The sequence below is a fragment of the Caretta caretta genome, chromosome 9, assembly GCF_965140235.1.
Source record: "Caretta caretta isolate rCarCar2 chromosome 9, rCarCar1.hap1, whole genome shotgun sequence".
In the NCBI taxonomy this organism is placed as follows: domain Eukaryota; kingdom Metazoa; phylum Chordata; order Testudines; family Cheloniidae; genus Caretta; species Caretta caretta.
The window spans coordinates 80,986,209-81,002,348 of record NC_134214.1 but is presented as its reverse complement, the minus strand read 5'-3'; the positions used below and the strand labels follow the sequence as shown (position 1 = coordinate 81,002,348).

Below are 16,140 nucleotides of genomic sequence, written 5' to 3'. Positions count from 1 at the left end.
AGAACTGCTCCTAATCATGAAACTTACATTAATTAATATATATGTGCAGCTGTGAGTGGAGACACCAGCTGGTACTTGTTTGGTTTGATTACTTTGAAAATGAAATTTTTCATCCATTCAGGTATTAACAAATTACATTTCCCTTCAGGTTCTAATCCAGCCCAGGTCAGCAGGGACTGAAAGTCATTATCCTCTGATAGCTGTTCAGTGGCCAACGTGTTATGAGAGGATAGACACACACAGGAAGGTGTCCACAACACAAAAAGCACCATAATATGCCCTCTTGTAGGCATTCTCCAGAGAGAAGCCAAGGACCCAGTGGGTGATGGAGATTCCACTATGGTTCCTTGTACATCTCAATAAGGAATGGACATAACTTTGCCTTCACGTATGCATGAACAGCTCCCCCTGACTTCAGTGGGAGTTACATGTATGTATTGGAGGCAAAATTGGGTTGTAGATGTATAACGTGTGTGTGTTAACACTAACTTCTTGGCTTTTGAGTATTAAAAGTTGTAACCTTAATATTGGAGTAACATTTAGTATTTAATTTCCCAATTTAATTTTTAAAAAGAAGATAAAGACATGTTTTTTACTGATTTCACTCTACACCTCCACACTTCAACAGCTGATATTCATCAGTGGATCTCAAAGTGCTTTACAAAGGTGGTGAGTATCATTATCCCCATTTGTACAGATGGGGAAATGGAGGCACAGAGCAGTGAAATGACTTGTCCAAGGTCACCCAGCAGGCCACTGGCAAATCCGAGGACAGGATCCAGGTCTCCTCAGTCCCGGCCAGTGTCTGTCCACTGGGCCACACTCTCTCCAATATTGTTATAATACTGTTGTTATTATTAGTTTCTATTATTTGTAACTCTACATTTAATGTAAATTTTACTGCATGAGCCTAGAGACCAACTTTAGTGGTGACTTAGAAACCTAGAAGGTCCCAACTTGTAAAGTTCAGCAATTTTTGAGCTATGTCCGTGCAACTTTTTAAAAAAAATCTTAATGTCTTCACAGCTGAAAAAGGCTATTTTATTCACACACAATTCAGAATAATTTACTCAAACTCTCCAACCAAATTCACCTTTGGCTAAGACTAAACATGGAAAATTTTAGCTCAACCCTTTTTTATTTGGAAAGTTCTGCTCACATAGAACAGAAGGGCTAGAATACTTTCTGGGGTTTTATACTTTGCCTGTCACTGTGCAATCTGAGAGCCAACAAAAGCCTGAAGGAAATCACAGCACTAGATCCGCCTCTGGAGTAAATTGGCCCATGGCAGTCAACAGAGCAATGCTGAAGTACACTAAGGATCTGACTCTCAGTGTTTGCGGATGCTTATTTCAATGCAAAAAAGGGACAAAACAGAGCCATCTAGCATGCCGCTAGGTTGAGTATTGACTGTCAAAGTACCTGATGTGCAGCATGGGATTGCAAACTACTTCTTTCTATCTCCTCACCTGTAGCATTGTCCTGGAGAGAGCAAACCACAACAAAGTACTCAGTCCCCGATTCTAAAAGGTATATAGGCTCCTAACTTCCATCTTCCAAGGCCTCATCTTCGAAGTACCTGGCTACATCAAATATTATTGCTAAGGGCCTACTGTCCCCTGTGCAAGAAAATTCTGGATGGGAGAAAGCAAATGCAATGAGTTCCTACTAGCAAAGTTTTCTTAAAATTGTCCTGGTAAGTGGGATTGGACTCCCTTCTCCCCACGGACATAGACAGGGGTTTGACCCATTAAGGCCACAGGTCTCTTGCCATCTACTGAGGGCCTGTGCCTCCCTGCTAACCTCCCAACCAACTACTTCCTTTGCTTTCCCTTGCTGACTACTGCTCCTGAAACCACCACCTCCCTCTTCATCAGGAGAAGCAGCTGTCGCTGGACACTGGTTCAGACCCCACAAAGTAATACTGACGAGGTCAGCATTATCTTGTGCTGGGACACCCTGTGGAGGTGAGGAGCTAGAACAGATGCAAGACCAGATAGGAGCTTCTATACAGGTGAAATGGGTCTTGATCTGCAGACGCATTGGGGCTGATCCACCCTAGGGCATTGAGAAGAATGGGCAATTGCTTGTATGTGCTACTGACCATGTCATTACAAAGCGACCACAAGTTTAAAAATCCCCACTGTAAAATTAATCTTCCCAGGACATCAGTAGGTGTTTTCACTCAGACTGAGATAACTAAACTCACAGTCTGAAATAGCATTATTGCCCTCAATGACACCAATACATCACCAAGCCTATCAGAAGACTTAGCATCACAAAAGGATCGCCTTGTGAGCACAGCATGACAGTGTTACCTGCAACCAGCAGGCTGCCAAGAAACATGTCTCAGTAGGAATTTGTTTGGCCTTAACAGCAAGTTGAAAGATACTGCTGCTGGGTTTCTCCTCTGGCACTGGCAGCCATTGATATGAGTACAAAATATGCACTCATCTATTTTAGTGGCTCTTTATGATGGCATAGCTGGGATTGGTTTACAGTGTGCAAAGAAAACATATGGCAAATGGCACAGTATTTAAGGCCAGGACTTCAGTGTACAAACAAACTGAAGTCAGTAACTAGGTGAATAAGTTATATTTTAAGTCATTACCCCACTACTCAACAACAGACTGCTTCATAAAATCTAGAAATGGGCAAGGCCTATTAGACCATCCACCCCATATCCCGGCCAACACATAATTGTTCCCTACAGTATATTTTCTGTTTTTTTTGTCCAGTCTAATTTTAAGTATGCCAAGCTAGGAGGCTCCTAATGTTTCCCCTGGGAGATACTTTCACAGCCTAATAGATGTTGAGTAATAGATTCCATAACCCTTGAAATAACAATTAGATTGTAAGCCTATAAATAATGCAAAACTTTGCTCTGTTCCTGTCTGTGTTTCGCAAACAAATATAATCTTACTGAAGCCCATACCACAGGGACATTTTGCATGATATTTCAGTAAAGACTAGGAGCTAGTGAAGTTGTTTATATCTTACACAAAACACAACTCAGGGAAACTGAAGAGAGCTGCTATACATCCCGAGGATCTGATGGCATCATAAACCATGTGTGCGGTTACCATGGTGATTTGTATGTGTAGGTATCTTGAGAGCTTTCGGTTGTGTCGATCTTACCCAGTACTTATTTAACAGTGAGGTTTGGGATGCAAATATAACATAACATGAACACAGGAGATATCCTGCTGAATCCTGACACAGAATAAAAGCCCTAAGAGTCAAAACATTAACCTGCCAGGTAAGTGCACAACCATCTAGCTGTGAATGGAGAACAGTGACACCTTGTGATTCTGAATCTAAAGGGAAAAAGAACAGGAGTACTTGTGGCACCTTAGAGACTAACAAATTTATTTGACCATAAGCTTTCATGAGCTACAGCTCACTTCGCGATGAAGTGAGCTGTAGCTCATGAAAGCTTATGCTCAATAAATCTGTTAGTCTCTAAGGTGCCACAAATACTCCTGTTCTTTTTGCGAATACAGACTAACACGGCTGCTTCTCTGAAACCTGTCATTATGCAAGAATCTAAGGGGAGTGTCCCCTGCAGATTTGGCAGGGGTGTTCTGTCATACTCTAGAGCAGTGCTTCTCTAACTATCTGATGTGGGGGACCAGCAATTTTTTTTCCCAATGTGCGCACAGACCGGCAGCCGATGGCACGGTCCGCGGACCACCACTTTGAGTAGCACTGCTCTATACCACTTAAGCAATAATATTTGTATTAAAACATAGCTCAGCATTTCCTCAACCCATTCACTCCTCAGCTCTTTGCTACTATATGCATGATGTACCACATATAGCATGCACCTCTGAAGGGTTGAATACTATTTCACTGTACATATTTAAAGGCAGAAATACAAAACCAAGTGTATAGTAACCATCTGCTGTTTGCAACATCTGTTAAGAGTGTAATGGGTATCTGCATATAATGCCAGCTCTGAGCATTTACCTATTGAACACATTTCCAATAGGAGGAACCAACCAGGCAACTTTCACTTATTTAGCTTATAAAGGAGTTAGGAAATCATCTCATCACAACATTTTGCAGCAATGATTTCTAACTCAGACATCTGGGAGCTGTTATTGTTAGTTCATGCACCAGGGAGGGTGCAGTTTGAGGGTAATAAGTTCTCAGTGTTTGATTACACACACTGCAGTGCTGGAAGCCTCATGAAATAGGGCATATAGTGGATGATTGAGCTTACAACCAAACTACTTAGACTGTAAGATCTTTGGGGTAGGGACTTTGTGTTCTGTGTTTGTATGGTGCCTAGCACAATGGGGTCCTGGATGCTACAACAATAAACAACAGTCTGCCAGGTAGTTTTCTGTTAGATCATTTTACCCATCTATGTGCTCTTTAAAACAAACTTTGTTCCATCATGCTGTGTCTCACCGAGTAACCTTGTAATCGTATTGATATTCCCTGTTTCTTCCCCCGCTGTCCCCCTACTCTTTCATTACCGTGCTTATTGTGTCCTGTCTACAGTTAGTTTGGGAGCTTGCTGGGGCAGATACTCTGTTGTTTGGGAGGCACCCAGCATGGTTGGGCATGGTTAAAATCATTAATAATGTCTGGGCATCCTATCATGGTTTTTTGCTTGTGTGGGCTCCTAAGAGAAAGTATTCTTAACCAGAAAGCAAGTAATCCAAATGCATCACTGGCACAAATGTACACCCAAAGGAGCACTTTAACATGGACATGCCAGGTGTATTACTGGTGTGCTAGTGATTAACATTCCAGGTTTCTCTCTTGCAGCCAAGGCCAGAGAGAACAGACTTTACTGTTGCGAGTTGTGATTACATCTACACCATGGTACGGCTTTGTGCACATAGCCAGTCTGTGCTAAAATATCCTACATATATTTGTGTCTCAATCCTCATCTCCTTCAACCCTTCCACTTGTTTGTGTCATCCACCTATGGTGTTTTCTAGACTTTGGGGTATGGACTGTAATTAATTATGTTTTTTTACAGCCCCTAGCACAATGTGGCTTCAGACTAAGTGGCTGGGTAATATAAACGATTAAAGGCTTTACTGGTGGTGTCCAGCCTCTAAGAACAATTGCATCACAGTGAACTGTTAGTACTTCCACCCATAAGCAAATCAGCTGTATGTTCATGTCAACAGAACTTCTGCCAGTCGTGATGGCCGGGCATTATGTGATGAATCCGGATAATGTTATAGGTGTCTGAGCTGATAATTTGTGGGGTGGAGTTCAGTAGTGATGAGTAGTTTTAGTTTCCTGTTTCAGTCAGTTGTTGGCTTAGTAGCAGACCCAGCTTAAAGACAGTCACACTGAGCTATCCAAGTGGAATTTTCAAAGAGCCGTTTCAGTTAGGATTCTGGGGTGTGGACACACAAACTTTTTAAGTGGTGTCTCAGACTGTTTGCTAACACAGGTAACCACTTACACTATGGTTGATTTACACAGAATTTAGAAAGCAAGGCAAGGGTCTTATAAGATACCTCAGACAGATAGATACACTCTTTGTGAGACAAGTGTTTGTAAAGCAAGGTTTAAATATTGGTGACATTCGAGGCTTTGGCTGCAAGTAGAGATGGATCTGAACTTCCCCAAATGCTGGCATGTTTGCATCCAGGGTGTGAGGCTAGGCCCATCTCATGTTTTAAAGAGTGGGAATCAGGAAAGGTAGGTGGATAAGCACCCAGAAGTCCAGACACTGGCCTAAGACACCTGAATCTGCAGCATGTTTGGGATAAAAGAAGCTCTCAGGAGATTTCAGGGCTTGTTTCTTCCACTCAAGCCAGAAGTAGCATGGAAGTGGCCTCTCTCCAGATAATCCAGCATCTCCAATTTCCATTCTCAACCAGACCCTGGCAGTGCAGAGGCAGCAAAAGTGGGGGCAGGGGGGAGAGTGTTAATAGAATTGTTTCTAGCATCAGGAAAGGTTCCTTTTGATCCAGGTCTGGTTTGAAGTGGAGCCAGCTTTTTATATGATCAGAACTGCTTGTCCAATGCCATGTACTCTGCACCGACCTCTCTCTGGGTACGTCTACACTGGAGCTGGAGTAATTTTTAGCTATGGTAGGGTATCCATGCTAGCTCTGATGAAGCCAGCACCTAAAAATAGAAGTGTAGTCAGGGCAGCATAAACAGTCTAACAAGCTAGCCACCCGAGTACGTATCTAAGGTTTCAGATGAGATTGTACTCAGGGTGGCTAGCCCACCCTACAGCTTGCACCATCACAGCTACACTTCTATTTTTTACTCTGGTAGCTCAGTCAAAGCGAGTGCAGGTATGTGTACCTGAGCTGGAAATTACATCCTCTGCTCCAGCTCCAGAGCAGGCAACACCTCAATTAGTCATGGTGCACTGGTCTGCTTGGCACCTCTCATTTTGAGGATGGGCCAGGACATTATTCATAAGTCTCCATTTTCCAGCAGTTCTCTACTCAGGCATCAAAGTTCAATCAGAGCTGACACAGCACGTGGCAGAGGAGCCTAGGAGTGAATTAAATTTAAGGCCTCATCTACACTAGAAAAGTGCACTTGAATGAAGTCAATTAAAATAGTAATGATAAAAAAAACTAGGTGAACTATTGCACCCTTCTAGAATAGACAAAGCCTCACGAACTAAGGTTCACTAGAAAAGGGGAGAAAAACGCCCCTCCCCCACAGTATTAGATGCTTTTGTTTTTCACAACACACATTTAATGGCTTTATCATCAAATGGAATTTTGTAGGTAAAAAGTGGTAAAAGTGCAGTTTGGCTGGTAGAACTATGTTCACAATAGTGGCTTTTGACAGCAAAGCACGTAGGTCACAAATCACACCTCTTCACACCCCTGGACAACACAGCTATGCTGGCAGAAGTGAGTCGTGTGGACATGCCAATGGCATCTCTTGGCTTTGCCACTGCCTTGCCAAGTGACCTTGGGTAAGTCACTTCACTCTGTGCCCCAAGGATAATGATACTGACTTTTGTAAAGCACCTAGAGAGCTAAAATGTTGTACATTAGTGTTATCCCTATTTCTCACACAGGGATGAGGCACAAAGAGGTTAAGTGATTTGGCCAAGGCCACAAAAAGAGTCACTGTTAGAGCCACAATGAGAACTTGTATATATCCTAGTCCCATGCTTAGTCTGTTAGACTACGTCTTCTTGCTGCATGAGCTAGTATATATATTTTGTGGGCAGTGAAATTGGGGTTGCCAGTAAATTTAGCCCTTTTTTCTATTCACCAGCAGACTCATTTTTATGAATTTATTATTTGTAATGGTTTACAGAATAGCGTTGGTAAACACATTTTATCCTGTGCCTGTGTGAGATTCATCATAAGGTGATTGACTTTGTTCTTTGATTGGCTGACTGAAGCTTTTTAAACAAGAGACTAATGGCAAACAAACACAAAGGTAGTGAATAGGAATACTGAATACATTTGTTCATGCCCCAGTACCATTGCTCACAGGCAAATCTGGGTAGCTGTATGAACAGCAGCCAGCATGTGAGCAAAACCCTTTAGTGAATAAAAGGGGCCTGAATGAGATTGAACCAAAGAGCTATCTGGAGTTGGGGTGAATGTTCATGAACACTTGCTTTGCCAACTTGAGCCTCGCTAAGTTTAAGCCTGGACCTTTGTGTTATCAGCCAGAGTCACGTTCCCAACTGATATTGTGCCAAATTTGGATGTACATAAAGCACCAAGAGGGCTTCCTGTCTCTTCCACTAACAATGAAATAGTATCTTACCAAACAGGCCAGAATAGTTTAATCACAACAATAATATACATTTTGTTTAAAACTGTAGATTCATATGCACACAACAGATTGGATGAAAATTTTCTCCCCTTAATCCTACCTTGAGCCATCTTTAAGGAGAAGATTGAACAATGTGTTTGAGTCTTTAAAAAATTACATATGGGAGGGGAGGAGGGCTCAGGGGACTGTATATGAAACAGAGCCTTTTGCCTCTAGGTCACCATTTCAAATCCAGCCCAGGATTGGAAATTATTACCAGTTGATGGCTGTTCTATGGACAATGATTACTGTCTATATTACTAAGCATTCTCTCAGTGCTATACAAGATTCAGAAGACAACACAATCACAGCCCTAGCTATTGAGATAGTTGTCCATATCAGGTACTGATGAGCCCCCTGTTTATCAGTCTCAGCAGAGGCCAAAAACTGAATGGCCACCTTCTGACCCCCATGGGAATCACTAAGAGTAGGGTATGTTAGTTTGCACTGCTGTTCTCCATCCACCTTGCCACAGCACTCTTTGCACGGTGCTCCGAGGGCTCCAATCTCCAGGTCTGACAAACTTCACCAGCTCTAAATTCACCCACACACAATTCTGATGTAGATCACAAGTCTAGCTGCAGCTCTTAGTCCCAGCGCAGAAAGGCTGAGGTGCACTTTTATAACTTTCCAGGAAAGAGGTGTTTTTTAAAAAACAAGACAGATAACTACATACAACTAAAGCCGCAACACGGAGCAAAGACCAACACTCTTTACCCTATTGTACCTCCTGTCCTCTCCCCCATAAAAGTAGGAGGGAAAACCAGCCTTGCCTTTCAGGTTCTGGCATAGCCATACAGACATTTTTGGATTTGATTGTAACAAATAAGAAGGTGTAAGAGGATTAAGTTATGAGGGTATAAAACCAAAATGATATAAAAAACTGAAACCAGACTTTTTCTAACATTCTCCGGTCCATTCAATGCACTGCTAGAGGCAAGTTCTTTTCCATCTTCATCTACTGTTATCACCTTTTGCCAGTTTGGTTTGGTTCGTTTCAATAAAGGCCAAGCTGCCTTTTGGAGATGTAATGTAAGCAAACACACTCACAGCAAGTAATGATGACTGAATCCTGGCTACCATGTACTGCATAATTGCTACTCCACAATGGCTTTTTATCAAGGTGGTCAACACATTACGTAGAACTTTGTCTTCAAAACTTGCTCTGATCTTCCCTTAAGATTGATGTTTGAGGTAGTTCACTAGCACAGGTGGGATCCCCAGTTGATCTATGGCACGTGCGCTGTTGGTCAGTTTCAGAAGCTTTCTGACAGCCAGCCTAGACTGAGACATCAAGGATTTTGGATGAGCTGCACAAGAAGGGGGAACAGGGGGGTGGGAGGGAAAAAAAGACTGTAAACTTTCAGGACATTCAAAACCTTCTACCTTAAGCAAAGAGAGCACCGAGAAGGAGTCTCTCTCACAGCCCACGCCTCATTCATTGTGATGCACATTCTGCTTGGCTTCTGACCAGCCGTAAAGGGACTGGCAACTGCAACATTTTAAACGAATAAATGGCAGTGCAATGCCACCTGGGAGCCATATCGCTGGGCGAATCACGAATGATGAGAGATACTGTTTCACGGTGGCATTCCTGAAAGCAGATGGGCCTGCGTGGTTCAGGTTACATAATGCAAACTGCCTCTCTCTGTGTTGTGAATTTTAATAAACTAGAGCAACCCGATCATCCATGACAATGACATTTTGCTCTAGGTAGGTAAAATTCAAATGCTGCTGGGACACAACCTTTAGCCACATTCTCATGCCCCCGGTCCTATGGTCACACACCTATGAGCTCACTGAGGCGTCTGCCTGGCATTAAGGTACTGCATCTCCATGGCACTATGGACACAGGAGCAACTTGTTCTGGAAACCATCTTCTTGTTATAGCTTTTCCCCTTTCAGGTTTTTCCTCAATGGCATGGGCATGGGACAAGCTCCTTGTTGTGGCTGAGCTACTTAGCATGTGAAATGATGAGCTTAGCTATGGGGGTTTCACAAGGGCTGCACCTATACTGACAATTTTAGGGCAGTCTCCCACTAGTACAAGTGCAGCTCTGTGGGATAAGAACAACAGCGGGAGAACCAGCCACTAGCATTACCACTAGCCTCACCTAACTTTGCCGAGAGCATGCTAGGTTGGTAGAAGTACCAGAGCCTTGTCTACATGAGTCCTCCCACACTTACTATCAATAGTGGAGCTGCGCCGGTGGCAAATTCTGTTCAGAAGCACTTTGAGGAGAACATCAAGAGGATGAAGTTAATGTGTCTAGCCATCCTCTTCTCCCCCACCCCCATCTTCCATCCCTCTCCTCCCACATTCTCTTTCAGATTCTGGAAGACCAAAATACTAATTGTTCCTATGCATATTTCTACTCCTCCTGCTGCCCCCTCCACAAGACACTAACTGATCTAATGTCTGTACCAAACTGTTGAGATCACCGTTCCCCCACTTTGGCACCTGTTAACAGGAGGGGGGAAGGAAGGAAGGAGAATCCTGAGTATCAGTTTGATTTGATTCCTGGCCATACTGACTTTGATCATCTTTTCTTCCCTCAAGACTCTCTCTTACTCCTTGCTGCAGTAACACTTTCTGCAGTCAACTCAGTTGGGTTGTGGCAGTGGAGATTTTCAGACCAGGCTATATTGATGAAGGAGAGGAAAATAACCTTCCTTTTAGGTACTCCATGTACTGAAGATTTGGTGATGGGAGAAGGAAGTAAGGGAGTTAAGCAGCCTTGAATGCAGAGGAGTCTTGTGGTGAAGCTACGACAGGCTCATTGGCTCTTAATGTGAAAACTCTAGGTGACGGTGAGGTGAGGTGATCTACACTGACAGCTATGTCACCAATGGCCTTATCTCGAAACCAGACCTTCTTCAGTAGCAGCAAGTTTCTTCATTCTTCACCGTGCAATTTATTCATTTAAACTTGCTGCTACTAAAGAAGGTCTGGTTAAAACATTGTGTGTTTTAACCTGATCAACCAATAGGCAGATAATAGGTTTAGCATCAGTTCATTTTTTTATCCTGAAGAATGCAACCACTTCTGGGGCAAAAAGTAGCAGTTAATAACCGCCAGCAACACCACCCAACAAGTTAGGACAGGAAGTGAAAAAATACTGTGCCCACCTGGAACTCCAAGGAAATTTAGGCTAGCAAAAAGCCCTTACTCAAATTGATCTCAAGTTGCTTTTTTGGAAATTGGCGTACTACCCAAGTGATGTACTATCAAAGCTGGAAGTCTAGTGCAAGTTTCCAAATCTATGGCAGTGCATACAAGTTACCTCTTTCCCTGATCAGCAGCGCCAAAGCCTCACTATTCGGTGAAATCTTATCTCCTGCGATGTTTGGTAAGTACACATTGGCTCCAAAATCAATGAGCAGTTTTATGAATTCACTCCCACAACCATGTCTCAGGCAGATTTCAAGCACCGTCTTGGGCTGCTTGATTCGTGCGATCATTTTCGTATCAGTGCAGTTGTAATTGGGATCTGCTCCATAAAGCAGCAGCATTTTAAAACACTCCAGATGTCCGTAGACCGCTGAGAGATATAAAGGGCCAGAACAAGCTGCAGAGTTGGCAGCCCACTCTGGGACTCTTGCTTTAACATTGACTTCCGCCCCATAGTCTAAGAGTTCTCGCAGAATGCTGACATCTCCATCTCTAGAGGCCGTGAGCAGTGGAGAACAGTTATTGTAGATGCTGCCGGAAGGACTGGCCCCTGCCTCCAACAGTACTTTAACACAGTCTAGGTGGCCATTACTAACAGCAGTGAATAGCGGAGTTTGCGCCTTCACATCTAGGCTGTCCACTTCTGCTCCATGGGCCAAGAGAACTTCTAAACTTCGCAGATGGCCCTTTGAAGCTGCTAGGCGAAGTGGGGTCCCAGGTACCCCCCAACCACTTCTGCAGTTAATAAATGTTTTGTATCTGTCTTGGCACAAGAGTTCATCAAGAGTTTGATAATCATCCTGGGACGCTGCTTGGTTCAGCTCTTGTCTTTCTCCATTATCATCTTCATTTTCTCTGGGCTGGAGCATGGAGAAGATTTTGGTTATATCCACTAGATTCATTTTTGGTTTGTCTCTTAAGTACAACTCTCATCATGAACTGTGTAAAGCATGAGATCTATGGAACAAGAAACAGGATTAGGAACTAGTTCTAAAAACAGTCTCATTCCCTGCTCTAGGGAATCTCATACTCAAGTTGAGGAGCATCAGGACAAAATAATTGATTACCTTATAGTCATTCCTTCTCAAACACTTACATTTATTTCCACACCGATAGGTCAGAGGAAAACCACACTCAAAGTTTTATGACAAAAAGATCTGGACCAATGCTCCAGTATGAGCATGGGCTATGAAACCTCGATCTGCCTACACCCATGTAGGTATTCAGAAAGCAACAATCACAGTGGCACATACTACTAATCCTTATCCTGGTTTTGTATGGATTTTCTGAGGGTGAAGGAAGAGGATACTGGATTAGGCATGGAGCTAGGATTCACAAGACTTGGCTTCAGTACCATCTTGTTGTATGCCTCTGGGGAAGTCACTTAAGGCTAGATTTTTGGAAAAGTTCAGCATCCAACTGCTAAAGTAGGCAGCTAAATTTAAACAGGGTTCAGAACTCACCAGCTCCCATTTTTCTTAATGAGAGTTGTTGGGTGCTGAATGCTTTTGAAAATCTGGCCCTTAAACTCACCATGCCTCAGCAAACACCATCTGTAAAATGGGAATAATAATACTTCACCAACAGCCACTTTTGCAAAGCACTTAGAGACCTAGATAACATTGTCAAGAAGGTTTAGGAGCTGGCAGTGTTACTGACATTTACAGGTACAATAGACAACCAGCCTGGACATTTTGTCTGTCTTGCAATTTTTAAGTGACTGGAAAAGCCATGTTTTATTTTTTATTATTATTATTTAAAAGAGAATTGTAGCACTAAGTAAAAATGCAATTCTAATTAAGGATTTTCAGAAAGGATTGTAAGGGACTTTCTGAATTAAATATGCAAGCAGCTGAATCTCTTACAGCAGGAATTTTCAACCTTTTTCTTTCTAAGGCCTCCCCAACATGCTATAAAAACTCCATGACCCACTTGTGCCACAACAACTGGTTTCCTGCATAAAAAAGCCAGGTCTGACAATAAAGGGTATGAAGCAGGGCAATTTCCTGGGGCCCCATGCCACAGGGCACACCATGAAGCTAAGTTGCTCAGGCTTCTGCTTCAGCCCCAGGTGGTGGGGCTTTAGCTTTCTGCCGTGGGCCAAAACGAGTCTAACACTGGTCCTGCTTGACAGACCCCCAAAACTTGCTGGGGGCCCTGGACCCCTGGTTGAAAACTACTGTCTTACAGAGCAGTTTTCCCTATCCCTGAGCAGGGCAGCTGAACCAAGCGGCATTTACATTTGTCTTATGGGCAGGGGAAATGTCTGACAATTGTTTCTTTTACCCAGAAGCTGTAATGGAATATGGAGGTTTGCCATATGGGATCAGTCCATTGATCCAGTTAGTCTGGTATCTAGCCTCTGCCCTGGCCAATTCCTAATGCTTCTGAGGAATGTGAAATCCCCCACAATGCACCTGACCAGCTATGAAATGCTATAACTTAGGGAAGGGCAGAAGGAATTCTTGACACATTCCAATCCCAAAGCATCTAGAATTTCCTCTAACAGAAGCTGCGTCAGTAACAGCTCTATCCGTTCCTTCTCCTAAATGATTCCTGCAAATACTTTTATTAGGAGCTGAAATTCTCTATTTGTCAAGTTAGCTGTGTTATGCATCTAGTCTATTCCTTCAAACACATCTCTGACAAGAACAATGCTAACAATTGGATGATACCCACTAGCTTTGTATTAGGAAGTGTATCCACTTAGGCGTAAACAACTGGAGACGGGGGGGGGGGGGGAGTTAGCACGCCCTCCTCCACCCCCCCAAAAGTTAGGGGCTGTATTAATAAAGGAAACGCTGAGTTTGGAACAGAAGCTCATTTATCTCACTTTATTAAAAGCAGACAAATTTAGTTATGATCCAAAACTACACATTAAAATGACATTCAACAACTGTTATATTATTTTTAACTAAAGCTCCAATAAAAAAAAAACTAGTCTATGCCCCGATCTAAGGAAATTCTCATGTACCATTCCATCTTAGCAGCTACATTTTCTGAATTAGTTGAATCAGTTTTGTGGCAGTGTGTGAATCTATGAATCTGTTGCATCTGTAACTTCTAAACTTGTTTCAAACAAACAATTACCCTAAGTTAAGCAAGGAAGCCTTGGAGTTTGAGAAGAGAAACATCATAAAATTATACACAACTGATTTTTTAAACATAGGACTTGATTTGAAAGGAATGCACAGCTATACTTAAAGGAAAAGATATTGAAAACAAAGAACAGCTGTAATATTTACTAACAACAAATCAATGTATTAGAATAGTGTGCAAAAGCATCCATGCAGTGACACTCTTGAGAGTGTAAAACCTGTAGTGAGAAACATATATTTCATATAATTACTGATCAGAATAGCCAAAAATGAGATAATCGTCTATAGATTGAAGCAAAACATGTGCATGTTTGATCTTCAGATAGAGAGAGTTTGGTCACAGTTAATATCAATAGTACATATACTTACACATTTAAAGCTGTGGTTACCAGGTTACTTTAAAGTTGCCAAAGCTGCCTGGCCATCATTATGTTGCTGTCTTACCTCTGTGAGGTAGTTGATGCTCACCTAGTGCTGTGAAGCAGGCAGCTTGTCCCAGTGCTAATTCTCTTTTACCTTTTACAAAAAGGGAGAGACAAGATCTTCCCAGGAGGAGAAACCTCACCCAGGAGCGGGGCACCAGCTCTGTGGAACAGGAGCAACGCAGGTCGTCAGGCACGCAGCTGAAATGCCACTAGCAGGGATAAAGGCCAGGGCGCTCGGGCTAATTTTAGCCCCACAGGCGTTGTATCTTACTACTTCCATTCTTGGAAAGTTCTCACTGAGAAGGGTAAATATAGAGGGGTGGGATGGTGATGCTTTTAGGGGATGGGAGGTGGAGGGGGAGACAATCAGGCAGATGCTATGGAGGGTTAGAACCATAACATGAGCACAGATCAAACACGCATTACATTTGTTTCGTTACATCCCTTCCAAAGTCCGTCAATTTTATGCAGACTTGATTATTTTTCTTAACAACTAGAACACTGGTCAGATTCCTGCCCTGGACTTGCAGCATACTTACTACTGTGTTAGTTACACCCAAACTGGCAGTTGTTGTGATCTCTGAATCTTGCTCCACGCTCTCCTACCATTCAAACCTATGTTCTCTCAGCCTCTAATCTCCCCTCTCCCCCAACATCTTTTGCACCTTCAGAGCAACGTGCCACTAATTTCCAAGCTTTCAGTTTGTTTTATTATTAACCTTTGGAGAGACTGAGCTGACAATTGGCCTGCCCTCATTTCTAAAAGGAGAATGCTCTGTGTGTGTGTGCGCACGAGTGTTCGTTCATAAGAGGCGGTTTTCATTATGCTTTACTGAAGATGGTGTTCAGACATATGGACCAGTATACACCCTCCTTCCCAACCACCTGTTTGGAATTACAAAATTAAGTAGCATGCAACAAGGCAAAAAAATATCCAGTACCTTGGGAGGAGGAGGATTAGCAGTGTTTGGACTGTGTTATCAACTGCTGTCAGCAGGCAGCAGTGTAATTTTATCTTAGCCAGTTCATTTTAAACCTTTTGGGGGTGGGGAGAGTAATTGTCTGACAGTCTGAAGCAGCATTATCAGAGCTATGAGAGATCAAGAAATAAACCAAATTATCCAGGAGAAAGATCTCCAATACAAGAACTAAATCATGGGGCACTCTAATAAGGAAAGTTTTGGGTTTTTTTTTAAACCCTCCACCAGTGGCAGAGTCAGAATTAGTTTGTGCAACACTTTGAAAATCGTTAACTGTTATGCAACTCTAAGATAATTACTACAGGAAATTTGAAATGCATTGAAAAATGTGTAGACTTTCAGTCTATTTGGAATTTCACTAACTCCAAATAGGATATAAAGCAGATTCTATTGATTGGAAAGGACTAACTTCCCAAAGCTCAGGAATATTGTGAACAAAATTGATTGGGAGGAAAAATAGAAAGAAAAATGTGAATGAAAATTGGGAATTGTTTAAGAAGAGTTTATTGGATGACCAAGAAGCCATGATTCCACACCAGGAAAGAGGATAACTTGGGCTTTAAGCATATCCTGGTTCAATAGTAAAGGAAGAAATTAGAAATAAAAAAACATAAATGGGGGAAATGGATAGCAATCAATACAAATAAGAAGTTATGAAGTGTAGAAAATTGATAAGGAAAGCT

The 16,140-nt window shown here is 42.5% G+C and overlaps 1 protein-coding gene and 1 long non-coding RNA gene across 4 annotated transcripts in view; one reads left to right on the top strand and one right to left on the bottom strand.

The window, feature by feature from the left end:
• Window positions 1-16,140, top strand: part of LOC142073228 (uncharacterized) — a 44,432-nt gene that overhangs the window by 11,080 nt on the left and 17,212 nt on the right. The window lies entirely within an intron of this gene.
• Window positions 7,236-16,092, bottom strand: ASB12 (ankyrin repeat and SOCS box containing 12). Of its 3 annotated transcripts, none has more exons than XM_048864775.2 (3): window positions 14,497-16,092; window positions 11,067-11,911; window positions 7,236-9,092 (listed from the first exon to the last, which is right to left on the bottom strand). In XM_048864775.2, exons 2-3 carry the CDS (start codon window positions 11,854-11,856, stop codon window positions 8,959-8,961), a joined length of 924 nt encoding a protein of 307 aa, XP_048720732.1. In that variant the 5' UTR covers window positions 11,857-11,911; window positions 14,497-16,092; the 3' UTR covers window positions 7,236-8,958. The 3 variants fall into 3 exon arrangements, with proteins under 3 accessions (XP_048720732.1, XP_048720733.1, XP_048720731.1); XM_048864776.2 differs by having other exon boundaries at window positions 14,521-16,092; XM_048864774.2 differs by having other exon boundaries at window positions 14,422-16,091.